The 13110-nt window shown below is 37.1% G+C and overlaps 2 protein-coding genes across 2 annotated transcripts; one reads left to right on the top strand and one right to left on the bottom strand.

Moving 5' to 3' along the window:
- Nucleotides 1-426: 426 nt before the first annotated feature.
- LOC109181072 (protein GAST1-like) lies at nucleotides 427-1656 on the bottom strand. Its single transcript, XM_019330827.1, has 4 exons — nucleotides 1544-1656; nucleotides 1386-1436; nucleotides 1193-1226; nucleotides 427-876 (listed from the first exon to the last, which is right to left on the bottom strand). Exons 1-4 carry the CDS (start codon nucleotides 1619-1621, stop codon nucleotides 695-697), a joined length of 345 nt encoding a protein of 114 aa, XP_019186372.1. The 5' UTR covers nucleotides 1622-1656; the 3' UTR covers nucleotides 427-694.
- A 9674-nt stretch (nucleotides 1657-11330) lies between these two features.
- LOC109181352 (dihydroneopterin aldolase 2-like) lies at nucleotides 11331-12660 on the top strand. The gene is made up of 3 exons (XM_019331101.1): nucleotides 11331-11454; nucleotides 11836-12028; nucleotides 12201-12660. Exons 1-3 carry the CDS (start codon nucleotides 11436-11438, stop codon nucleotides 12397-12399), a joined length of 411 nt encoding a protein of 136 aa, XP_019186646.1. The 5' UTR covers nucleotides 11331-11435; the 3' UTR covers nucleotides 12400-12660.
- Nucleotides 12661-13110: the final 450 nt, after the last annotated feature.

Below are 13110 nucleotides of genomic sequence, written 5' to 3'. Positions count from 1 at the left end.
TTTAAACGAGTTAGAATTATTCGAGTGTCTAAAACATGATTTGAGTATTAAAATATTATAAGTTTGATTTTTTTTATTTGTAATTCAAGATTTTTAATTTCACCCTGAACTATATCTTGTACTACATGAATCCGTCCCTAGATCTTTAAAGAGATAAATTAAACATATCTAGTCAGTGTTGAGACTCACACCTAAATGTACACCTCTGAGCACAAGGAGTTCAAACCAAACCCCAACTCAACTTGGGGAGCCCAACTTTAGCATTCATCATGGGGAGCCTAACTCCAAATTGTCTAAGGTGGGTCGGGGTTTGAATTTCCACCATGTCGCTGTAAGTGAGTCTATAGTGCAACACTCCAACCACTAGAGCACTGCCAGGTCCTCTCGTAGTTAAGTCCGTGACATCATATCTTCTAGACACTCTTATGAGTAGTTTGCGATTTATTACCCACAGCAAGAATAACACGCTTGAATTTCATTCATATGGTACATCTATCATGTGGATTCGCAATACAAATCCAATCCAAGAAATTGTCCAAACGAACAAACCTCAAAGGACCATGTAACAACAAGAGGCTAGCACCATATTGGGAATAACGTAAGCTATAGGAAAATATACGACAGAATTACACTAATTACATACTCCGGTGTTGATTAAGGAAAATAATTAATAATAATAATGTGATTTATTAAGCTAAGGACACTTGGGGCCACCCCTCTTAGTCTTCCAGTTATTGTAGCAAGGGCAGAACTGCTTGTTGCCGTAGGTCCCAGGTGGAACGCACAAGCACTTGGCACAACACTTTTGGCAAAAGAACATGCATGGCTTCCTGTACTGCGTATTTGAACACCTGTACGTGCACTTCGGCAAACACTCTGCAAATTTATACACATATATCTATATATCAGTGCAAATACACATCTTCTTGTGATCTTTTACCGATTAGGATCGCAATGCGAAATTTTTCAGTGCACAGACTGCAAGTTTCTCTCGTCACTTAAAAAAAAAAAAACTTTTTTTTTTTTGAGAAACACTTAATTCATTGATAATGTATAAGAAATATTGTAACTCAGTTTGACCTGCACTAAAAAGGGTGACTGAGTGGGTGCAACATAATTCTCGTATCAATTCATCACCCCAAAAAAAATTCATTTTAATTAACTATACTTATACTCTGCTATTTTAATTTACCTTGAGGGTGGAGGCTACCAGGTGTTGAGCCATACTGCAAGAAAGAAAAACCCAATACACAAAATAATTAAGCTTACTATTTTGGTTAATTAGATCATATCATGATGATATATAGAAAGAAAAGGAAGCAAATTAAAGCTCCATATTCCATATATACACACATAAATATAAGCAAATATGATCATCATCTCACCATATGGAAACCGGGTGAGGGTTGAGGAGCTGGGGATTCTGAGATGATGTTCTGAAGGTGACAACCAAATTAAAATCAGTACAGTATATAAACGAACACCAGCAAAATATATGTATGTATAATATGGCTTAAAGTTTAAAGAAAAGAATTTATATTACATGGCAATCAAAGAGGGGAGCAAATATCATGATCACAAGAAAGACAAGGGCAAGGCAATAATGCTTCATGGTTTCCATGTTGCTTCGAGAGTATGAGAGTATTGTATTGAATTTGGAGAGTAGAGAAAAGTAGTGGATTTAATTTATAGGCAGTTTTGATGGATAAACTTAACTGCCAAAACCACTCAAGAGGAAAATATAAAACAATATTCTATGTGCCACTTTCTTGATCGTTTGCATGCATGGAAAGACAGGTCACTCATGATCTGATCAGTTCCTCTCTGAAAGCAACATTTCGAATCCCCTAAATGACATTTACACCCTCCCTGCCCTTATTATTATTTTTTTTTCTTTTTTAGAAAAATATTAAATGTAATCCCATTCTCACCCTGAATTTTTAATTGCTCACATAGTTGGTTAGTTAGACGTCTATTGTACTCAAATATAAATAATAAGAAACTTCCACTTTCCACCCATTATTATATCTACGAGTTGTGTTCAAAATTGTATTTCAAACAGGGTTGCAAAAATCCCGTCTAGGCACCGAGTAATCAGCGCCTAGGCGCTAGGCGCCCCTAGGCCGTGGCGATTTCCTCCCTAGGCTCCTGCCTAGGAAACCGACCGCCTAGGCGCCCGCCTAGCGCCTAACTCGGCCGATTACGCCGAGTTAACTCGTCAATTTCTGCCGAGTTAGCCGAGTTAACCCGGCTGACTCGACCTTGCTAATTTTTTTTGATTTATATGACACACACACACACACATATATATATATATGTATGTATGTATGTATGTATGTATGAATGATATGACATATATGCACCTACAGACGTGCACTATTTTCCATTTTTTCAGTTAGCCGCCTAGGCCGTCTAGGCGCTAGGCGCTACTCTACCGCCCGACTAGCGCCTAGCGCCTATTGCAACCATGATTTCAAATGAGAACCATGCTTAACGAGAGATCATGAGAACTATATGTGTACGGACAATTTACAATTTACAACATGAATGCACACACTAATTAACTACTTCTAGGGTCTGATCTCCTTCGTCATCCAGGCATGCATGCCTAGAAGTAGTTAGTGTGCATTCATGTAATAAAATTTGTGCACTTATACAATTATTCGCACGGTCTCACGTTAAGCAGATCCTCACCTGAACCCAATTCCAGCCTTATCTCTACTATCTTAATTTGTACATAACATGCAAAGACACATGCAAGTCCTCATCCTCAATCCAATTTTCACCATCACCATCTTCCATTTTTGTTCATTCATCCCACTCCAATTCTTTCCATTTTAGTTACTTTCCCCACCACTACTCTACATTGGAACAAACTACGGGGTATAATTGTCATATATATAAGAAAACAAATGGCATGTGAAGGGCAACATGAAAAGATAGAAGATAGGACCCCCCATACATGTGCAAACCTCACATGTATTGATATAAGAGTGGCAGGTGTCTTAGCTTCGTTCCTTCTCCTCTGGGGCGAGCAGAATGGCAGAACTAACAAAACAGATCAGATTATTACGCATTAAAGATTTAAGAATGCATATATGGATGAGGGAGGAATCATCCATGGCCACATATACTCTGCTCTGCTTGTCTTTATACTCACATGTGTATAGTACGTTGGAAATGTATGTGCACCCAACTCCAACAATCCTCCAAACCCGCCTTAAGCTACCAACCACCCAATTTTATTCTCGTGAACCTTTTGTATATCAGTATATAAGATTTTTATTTTTTTTATTTTTAAATCGGGATTAAGGGTACATGAGAGAATTGAAATTTGTGTAATCAAAGACTTATAGCTAAATCAACTGAAATTTTTGGTTCGGATCGGTTAATAACTATCTTGGTTAGGAGTTCATGATGAGTACTTCTTAAGTGTAGGAGTGTGTAACAATTGATTATCAGTTATGAAATTTTGAAATAAAAAATTCATTATTTCGATCAATTTTTTGGTCATGTATAATTATGTTAAAAAAATTTCGATTAATTCAGTTATTAAACCAACTATTGTGCACCGTTAATCGTACTTTTATTTAAAGTATATTTGGTTGTATTAGTACGGTTGATAATTGATATCAATGTTGATAGTATCTAATATCAAAAAAAAAAAAAAATAGTATACATATAGAGCATGATTGTACCTAATAATTTAATAATACCAATATTCTACAATATATGTATGTGCGCGCGCGTGAATTGAGTGCATAGAATTTTTATATTATATAATATTGTTGGAATATGTGGCTCAAATCATGCATCACTCGCCTCCCATCCACGTTGCATGCTATCCTCATTGTGCTCCAACATTCACGTAGCTCCATCACTGCTCCCATCACATGCGCAATACTCTTAGTATAAATAGCTTAGTCACTTTGTAATTCAAATGTACATCAATTCAATATATATTATATTCATTCTTTCTTTCTCACTAGCATACTTATATATATATATATATATTATGTTCATTCTGGATAGTAATATATATATATATTTATATTTTCCCATTCTTATTAATTCTTTTTGTCATTAATTATATTTTCCCTATTATTATACTTCTATAATTCTCAATTTTCGATTCGTTCGCTTCCGCATTATTCCGCTATATTCCTAACAAGTGGTATCAGAGCGGTTTATTTGAGAATTATTTTCAAAGATGTCGACTGTTACTAAGTTCGATATCGAGAAGTTCGACGGGAAAATTAGCTTTTCTATCTGGAAGGTTCAGATGGAAGCCGTTCTAACCCAGAACGGTTTGAAGAAAGCGCTAGCTGGGAAGAAGAAGAAACCGGCTACAATGACAGATGTAGACTGGGAAGATCTGGATGACAAGGCACGTTCAACCATTCTTTTGTGCCTGTCTAAAGAGGTTCTACGTGAGGTGTTAAGTGAGACGACTGCGTCAGATTTATGGTCCAAGCTGGATACGCTTTACATGGCCAAAACTCTGGCGAACACGCTACGCCTGAAGGAGCGTCTGTACACAATCCGTATGACGGAAGGTACTTCTATTAAATCTCACTTGGATGAATTCAATTCTATTTTATTGGACTTGGAAAATATTGATGTTATAATTGAAGATGAGGATCGTGCTGTTTTATTGCTTGTCTCTCTCCCTAGATCCTACACGCATTTCAAAGAAATTATGCTGTATGGTAATAGTAGTGATACCCTTACTTTCGACAATGTTAAGTCGAACCTATTGTCCAAAGAAAAGTTTGACTTTGAAATTAAGTCTGAGGACAAAGGTGAAGGCTTGACCGTAAGGGGTCGGTCACTTGAATCAGGGAGTAGCAATAAAAATTCTAGATCCAAGTCCAAAGGACGTAAGTCCAACAAATCCTGCAAGTACTGCAAGAAGCATGGTCATGATGTGACTGAATGCTTCAAGTTGAAAAACAAGCAAGAGAGAGAAAAGAAGTCCGCTGAAGCTAGTGTTGTTGAAAGTGATTCAGATGGTGATGTGTTGTTATCTGTTAGCTCCGGTGAGAAACGGAGTGAAACTGAGTGGATTTTGGACTCTGGTTGTACATTCCACATGTGTCCCCACAAAGATTGGTTCATCTCTCTAGAACCGGTTGATGGTGGAGTTGTCTTGCTGGGTAATGATACCCAATGCAAGGTTAGTGGAATTGGAAGTGTTCAGATTAAAACTCATGATAACGTTGTCAGGACTCTTACCAATGTTCGGTATATTCCTGATTTGAAACGCAATCTGATATCATTGGGCACCTTGGAATCTCTGGGGTGCAAGTACATAGCTGAAGGTGGAGTTCTAAAGGTCATCAAAGGCTCTTCTGTTCTCATGAAAGCTTCTCGTTCTGGAAGCTTGTATGTCTTGCATGGCAGTACTGTGACAGGTTCAGTAGCGGTATCCTCATCGATGTCTGATGCGAATCTCACTCAATTATGGCATATGCGTCTGGGGCATATGAGTGAGAAAGGCATGCATCTCCTGAGCAAGAAAGGTCTCCTTGGTGGTTCAGGTACGGGTAAATTACAATTTTGTGAGCATTGTATTTTTGGGAAACAAAAGAGGGTTAGTTTCTCTACTGCTACACACCGTACCAAAGATGTATTGGAATATATACATTCTGATTTATGGGGACCAACTAAATTCCAGTCTATGGGAGGCTGTAGATATTTTATGTCTATTATTGATGACTTTTCTCGTAAAGTCTGGGTCTATTTCCTGAAACATAAAAATCAGGCATTTTCTATTTTCAAGAAGTGGAAAATACTTGTTGAGACTCAGACAGGTAAAAAAGTCAAGAAGCTCAGGACAGACAATGGCTTGGAGTTCTGTGAGTCAGATTTCAATGACTTTTGTGCGGCAAATGGAATTGCCAGGCACAAGACCTTGCCTGGTAAACCCCAGCAGAATGGTGTTGCCGAACGTTTGAACAGGACTCTATTGGAAAGAGCGTGTTGTATGCTCTCTAATGCTGGGTTATGGAAACGACGTGATTTTTGGGCCGAGGCCGTTTCTACTGCTTGCTATTTGGTAAATAGATCTCCACATTCATCCCTTGATTTCAAAATTCCAGAGGAAGTTTGGTCAGGTAATCCTGTTGATTACTCTATCTTAAGAGTTTTTGGATGTCCTGCTTATGCTCATTCCAGTACGGGTAAATTAAACCCGAGAGCTGTCAAATGCATTTTCCTTGGTTATGCTTCTGAGTCAAAAGGGTATCGTCTATGGTCTCCTGATTCTCGGAAAATCATTCTGAGTCGAGATATCACTTTTGATGAAAATGCACTACTTTCTTCTGGAAAAGTTCCCAGTACAGGTGAGACACAGAGTACTGGTGAGAAGGTGGAGTTTGAATTCAGGCCTATTGATAGTATTACTACTGCTGATGGTAATACTAAAGATGATGCATCTACTAGCCCCACACCTCTCGTCGAGCCACAACGAGAGTATTCCATTGCTATGGACCGGCCTAGGAGGACAATCAAGAAACCTGCTAGGTACGCTAGTGACGATGAAACCAATATGGTTGCTTATGCTCTTTCAGTCGCACAGGAGGTTGATGATGATCCATCCTGCTATTATGAGGCTCCTCCTATTGCTAAGTTCAAGCAGTGTTTGAGTTTAGTCGACTGTTCCAATTGTTAATTCCTACAGAATGGATTTGATCCAAGGTGGAGATTGTTGGAATATGTGGCTCAAATCATGCATCACTCGCCTCCCATCCACGTTGCATGCTATCCTCATTGTGCTCCAACATTCACGTAGCTCCATCACTGCTCCCATCACATGCGCAATACTCTTAGTATAAATAGCTTAGTCACTTTGTAATTCAAATGTACATCAATTCAATATATATTATATTCATTCTTTCTTTCTCACTAGCATACTTATATATATATATATATTATGTTCATTCTGGATAGTAATATATATATATTTATATTTTCCCATTCTTATTAATTCTTTTTGTCATTAATTATATTTTCCCTATTATTATACTTCTATAATTCTCAATTTTCGATTCGTTCGCTTCCGCATTATTCCGCTATATTCCTAACAAGTGGTATCAGAGCGGTTTATTTGAGAATTATTTTCAAAGATGTCGACTGTTACTAAGTTCGATATCGAGAAGTTCGACGGGAAAATTAGCTTTTCTATCTGGAAGGTTCAGATGGAAGCCGTTCTAACCCAGAACGGTTTGAAGAAAGCGCTAGCTGGGAAGAAGAAGAAACCGGCTACAATGACAGATGTAGACTGGGAAGATCTGGATGACAAGGCACGTTCAACCATTCTTTTGTGCCTGTCTAAAGAGGTTCTACGTGAGGTGTTAAGTGAGACGACTGCGTCAGATTTATGGTCCAAGCTGGATACGCTTTACATGGCCAAAACTCTGGCGAACACGCTACGCCTGAAGGAGCGTCTGTACACAATCCGTATGACGGAAGGTACTTCTATTAAATCTCACTTGGATGAATTCAATTCTATTTTATTGGACTTGGAAAATATTGATGTTATAATTGAAGATGAGGATCGTGCTGTTTTATTGCTTGTCTCTCTCCCTAGATCCTACACGCATTTCAAAGAAATTATGCTGTATGGTAATAGTAGTGATACCCTTACTTTCGACAATGTTAAGTCGAACCTATTGTCCAAAGAAAAGTTTGACTTTGAAATTAAGTCTGAGGACAAAGGTGAAGGCTTGACCGTAAGGGGTCGGTCACTTGAATCAGGGAGTAGCAATAAAAATTCTAGATCCAAGTCCAAAGGACGTAAGTCCAACAAATCCTGCAAGTACTGCAAGAAGCATGGTCATGATGTGACTGAATGCTTCAAGTTGAAAAACAAGCAAGAGAGAGAAAAGAAGTCCGCTGAAGCTAGTGTTGTTGAAAGTGATTCAGATGGTGATGTGTTGTTATCTGTTAGCTCCGGTGAGAAACGGAGTGAAACTGAGTGGATTTTGGACTCTGGTTGTACATTCCACATGTGTCCCCACAAAGATTGGTTCATCTCTCTAGAACCGGTTGATGGTGGAGTTGTCTTGCTGGGTAATGATACCCAATGCAAGGTTAGTGGAATTGGAAGTGTTCAGATTAAAACTCATGATAACGTTGTCAGGACTCTTACCAATGTTCGGTATATTCCTGATTTGAAACGCAATCTGATATCATTGGGCACCTTGGAATCTCTGGGGTGCAAGTACATAGCTGAAGGTGGAGTTCTAAAGGTCATCAAAGGCTCTTCTGTTCTCATGAAAGCTTCTCGTTCTGGAAGCTTGTATGTCTTGCATGGCAGTACTGTGACAGGTTCAGTAGCGGTATCCTCATCGATGTCTGATGCGAATCTCACTCAATTATGGCATATGCGTCTGGGGCATATGAGTGAGAAAGGCATGCATCTCCTGAGCAAGAAAGGTCTCCTTGGTGGTTCAGGTACGGGTAAATTACAATTTTGTGAGCATTGTATTTTTGGGAAACAAAAGAGGGTTAGTTTCTCTACTGCTACACACCGTACCAAAGATGTATTGGAATATATACATTCTGATTTATGGGGACCAACTAAATTCCAGTCTATGGGAGGCTGTAGATATTTTATGTCTATTATTGATGACTTTTCTCGTAAAGTCTGGGTCTATTTCCTGAAACATAAAAATCAGGCATTTTCTATTTTCAAGAAGTGGAAAATACTTGTTGAGACTCAGACAGGTAAAAAAGTCAAGAAGCTCAGGACAGACAATGGCTTGGAGTTCTGTGAGTCAGATTTCAATGACTTTTGTGCGGCAAATGGAATTGCCAGGCACAAGACCTTGCCTGGTAAACCCCAGCAGAATGGTGTTGCCGAACGTTTGAACAGGACTCTATTGGAAAGAGCGCGTTGTATGCTCTCTAATGCTGGGTTATGGAAACGACGTGATTTTTGGGCCGAGGCCGTTTCTACTGCTTGCTATTTGGTAAATAGATCTCCACATTCATCCCTTGATTTCAAAATTCCAGAGGAAGTTTGGTCAGGTAATCCTGTTGATTACTCTATCTTAAGAGTTTTTGGATGTCCTGCTTATGCTCATTCCAGTACGGGTAAATTAAACCCGAGAGCTGTCAAATGCATTTTCCTTGGTTATGCTTCTGAGTCAAAAGGGTATCGTCTATGGTCTCCTGATTCTCGGAAAATCATTCTGAGTCGAGATATCACTTTTGATGAAAATGCACTACTTTCTTCTGGAAAAGTTCCCAGTACAGGTGAGACACAGAGTACTGGTGAGAAGGTGGAGTTTGAATTCAGGCCTATTGATAGTATTACTACTGCTGATGGTAATACTAAAGATGATGCATCTACTAGCCCCACACCTCTCGTCGAGCCACAACGAGAGTATTCCATTGCTATGGACCGGCCTAGGAGGACAATCAAGAAACCTGCTAGGTACGCTAGTGACGATGAAACCAATATGGTTGCTTATGCTCTTTCAGTCGCACAGGAGGTTGATGATGATCCATCCTGCTATTATGAGGCTCCTCCTATTGCTAAGTTCAAGCAGTGTTTGAGTTTAGTCGACTGTTCCAATTGTTAATTCCTACAGAATGGATTTGATCCAAGGTGGAGATTGTTGGAATATGTGGCTCAAATCATGCATCACTCGCCTCCCATCCACGTTGCATGCTATCCTCATTGTGCTCCAACATTCACGTAGCTCCATCACTGCTCCCATCACATGCGCAATACTCTTAGTATAAATAGCTTAGTCACTTTGTAATTCAAATGTACATCAATTCAATATATATTATATTCATTCTTTCTTTCTCACTAGCATACTTATATATATATATATATTATGTTCATTCTGGATAGTAATATATATATATTTATATTTTCCCATTCTTATTAATTCTTTTTGTCATTAATTATATTTTCCCTATTATTATACTTCTATAATTCTCAATTTTCGATTCGTTCGCTTCCGCATTATTCCGCTATATTCCTAACAAATATAATACTGGGTAAGTGTATATACGCTTGTTTGCATTCTTGTGGTTTTTGTCTTGGAACATTGGAAATTATTAGGTCTATCAATGGGGACCATCCATGTTTGTAGTTAGGTATATATGTTTTTCGCATGGACTTAGTTAAATGGTTCAGTAAGTAGTATTTGAGAAAAGAATATTTGGGACCAATGTTCAAACCTTGTTGGCGCAGTATAGAGATTATATATGTTCAAAGTGGGTAGATTTCTTGTGTATTGGCATTTGGCCCTGTCTGAGTCGGGATGTGAAGGACCCTTGAAGTTAGGGATTTAACCTTTTGAGAGAAGTTAGGTATATATAATATATGTTAGTTTAATTTATGAATATATTGCTCCCGTGACTCCTCCATTGATTAGTTCTACGTGTTTAATTGGGTGTATGTAGCCATTGCCAATGAGGTAGCTGCGTATGCCTCCATTAAAAACTTTTCCATTGGTGTCCAATACAAGTTTAATTGGTCAATCAATTTAAAATAAGTTTATATACTTGATACTTCACCGTGTAGGGTTACGTTCAAATAAATTTAAAGGTCTGCAAGTTAATTAAGTCACATTCCGCGATTTACCAGTTGAAGCGACATTTTGAGATAAAACAATTTAATCATTTCATTGCCCTTAGCATTGCATGCTTTTGACCATTTTACAATCTCAAATCTTAATTTTGTATAAATAACTTCTGTTTATACGTTCTTAACTTCCTAAGTTTTATTCTTCCATGCAACGAGAATATATACTATCGAAAGAAAACTCACCATTTACCACTAGTATTTACCTCCGGGCATAGGGTGAATAAGTGAATTCATTTTGTTTTATTTTATAACTCCATTGATATGCAAACGATGCGGTCTGAATTAAAAAAGAAAAAAAAAATTACTTCACTTCTTGCCCTTAGAGTTTATCTTCAGAATTCGTTCCTCTATATTCACAATTTTTGAACTCTATATCACAATTTTAGAACTGAATATTCACAAAATTACTGAGCTCAATATTCACAATTGCATAACTCTATATTCACAATTTTTAATATATATATATATATATATATATATATATATATATATATATCATTGACTGAAGAAACGGTGTCAGACACTGTTATTCCAAACGCGCAAAACTGCGTCGTTTTGGACCTGAGTCCATGGCATAACAATTGCCAGCCATTGATAGGATTGGGCTTCAAAAGTCATTACAGATTCATGGGTTTGGGCTCTATACACTACGATTTGCTTAAAAATATGGGCTTGGGCTTTGAACTGTTTAAGATATAGGGTGAATTGTATAAAATGTTTATTACTCACCAGTCAGAAGACACTCCAGACCCTCAGACAGACAGTGGTTTTAATGCCGGTGAGGCTTTTCCGATTCCGATCATTTTCCGGCCGTCTAAGTTAACTAATGGCGACTCCTTGCACAGGTACAAGTATATGTCTACACATGTTCTACATGCTTATATTTTTATCATATGAAACCCAACACGGAGCAGTAAGATATTGGAATTCATCGGTTTTTGGTTGACTAATTGGAGAATTTTGTGATAATATTTTTTTTTTTTCAAAATGTCGAGAAATGCTTATTCATCTTCATGAGCTTATACTATATATCGTATAGATGAGCTTATACAAAATTCTAGCATAATTGCATAAACCGTCTAATTTCGAAGTAGATGAATTATTGAACATGAAAGAGTCTTTATATGGAATAATATTTTGAAGTTATAATAAAACAGAATATTGCATCTTTGGAGTTTGTGATCTTTTGTTTATGCTGAATTCTTATGAAGAGCATGCAATGATAGGTTGTGATGAGATGCCAAAAGGAGACAAACTTGTCTTAAGGGGTTTAAAATTCCATGGATACCATGGGGTGAGGCCTGAAGAAAGGACTCGGGGTCAAAAGTTTGTAGTGGATGTAGATGCCTGGATGGACCTTCGAACTTCTGGTAAATCTGACCAGTTATCAGACACACTTAGTTATAGTGATATTTACCGGTGAGTTTAATTTGGAGTAACTTTCTTCTTTCTTTTTATACTATTTTAATTTTATTGTACTTTAACAATGTAATAGAGTCGGTAGCATTTAAAAAAAAAATAATAATTCTTTGGTGCTTCTTTTGGCACAATATTTGTCATTAATCATCATTTCAACATTTGGATTTGGCAGCATAGTAAAAGCAGTTGTGGAGGGATCACCACATGATCTTCTTGAATCTGTGGCTGAACACATTTCATCTACAACCCTGAGCAAATATCCCCAGATAAATGCTGTGCGTGTTCGGGTTGGAAAGCCACATATTGCGGTCCAAGGACCAGTCGACTACTTGGGCGTTGAGATCATTAGATACCGAGGGATTGACATATAAATCCACAAGGCTAATATTCTGCTGGGCGATCCTTCTCCGAAATCTATACAATGTGTGTTTTTCTTGTATTATAAATAAAACTCTTCATATATAACTTTCATATTGATGAAACTTTAAGTTTAAATTGATTGATGAGGTTAAGTTTGCTGTTTGATGTCTTACATTGCATTGTCAGAACATATCTAGGTTTTTAGTGCATGAATTGAAGAAGGCATTCAAAAATGTTTTAACAATAACTATAAACATTATAGGATTTTATTTTTATTTTTTAAAAAAGAATTATTTTATTGTTATGGATGTATGTTACAAGGAAGATCATATTCTCAAAGTGACAAGTAATATGGTATATTTATAGTTTTTAAGTTTTGTTGAAGATCATATTCTTAAAGTCACAAGTAATGTGAAATATTTATAGTTTTAAATTTTTGTTGAAGATCATATTCTCAAAGTCACAAGTAATGTGGAATATTTAATAGTTTTAAATTTTTGTTAGTGATTGAATATCTATCCATTTATAGGGTTTCGTGTAAAGATTGATAGAAATTAGTTTATTGCATTATTCATTATTCATATAATAATCAAATGCAAAACAAAAAATTAATAATTTAGTAAAAAATATATAGTATGAGTAGTCCAACAAACTCAACCTTAATTAATATATGGAGTAAATGTCAGCCAAAGTCTTTTGAGTTTGGTGGTTTTGTCACTTTT

This window comes from Ipomoea nil, unplaced genomic scaffold, assembly GCF_001879475.1.
Source record: "Ipomoea nil cultivar Tokyo-kokei standard unplaced genomic scaffold, Asagao_1.1 scaffold1043, whole genome shotgun sequence".
Taxonomy (NCBI): Eukaryota; Viridiplantae; Streptophyta; class Magnoliopsida; order Solanales; family Convolvulaceae; genus Ipomoea; species Ipomoea nil.
Note: the sequence above shows the minus strand (reverse complement) of the source record. Positions and strands in the feature narration are given on the sequence as shown.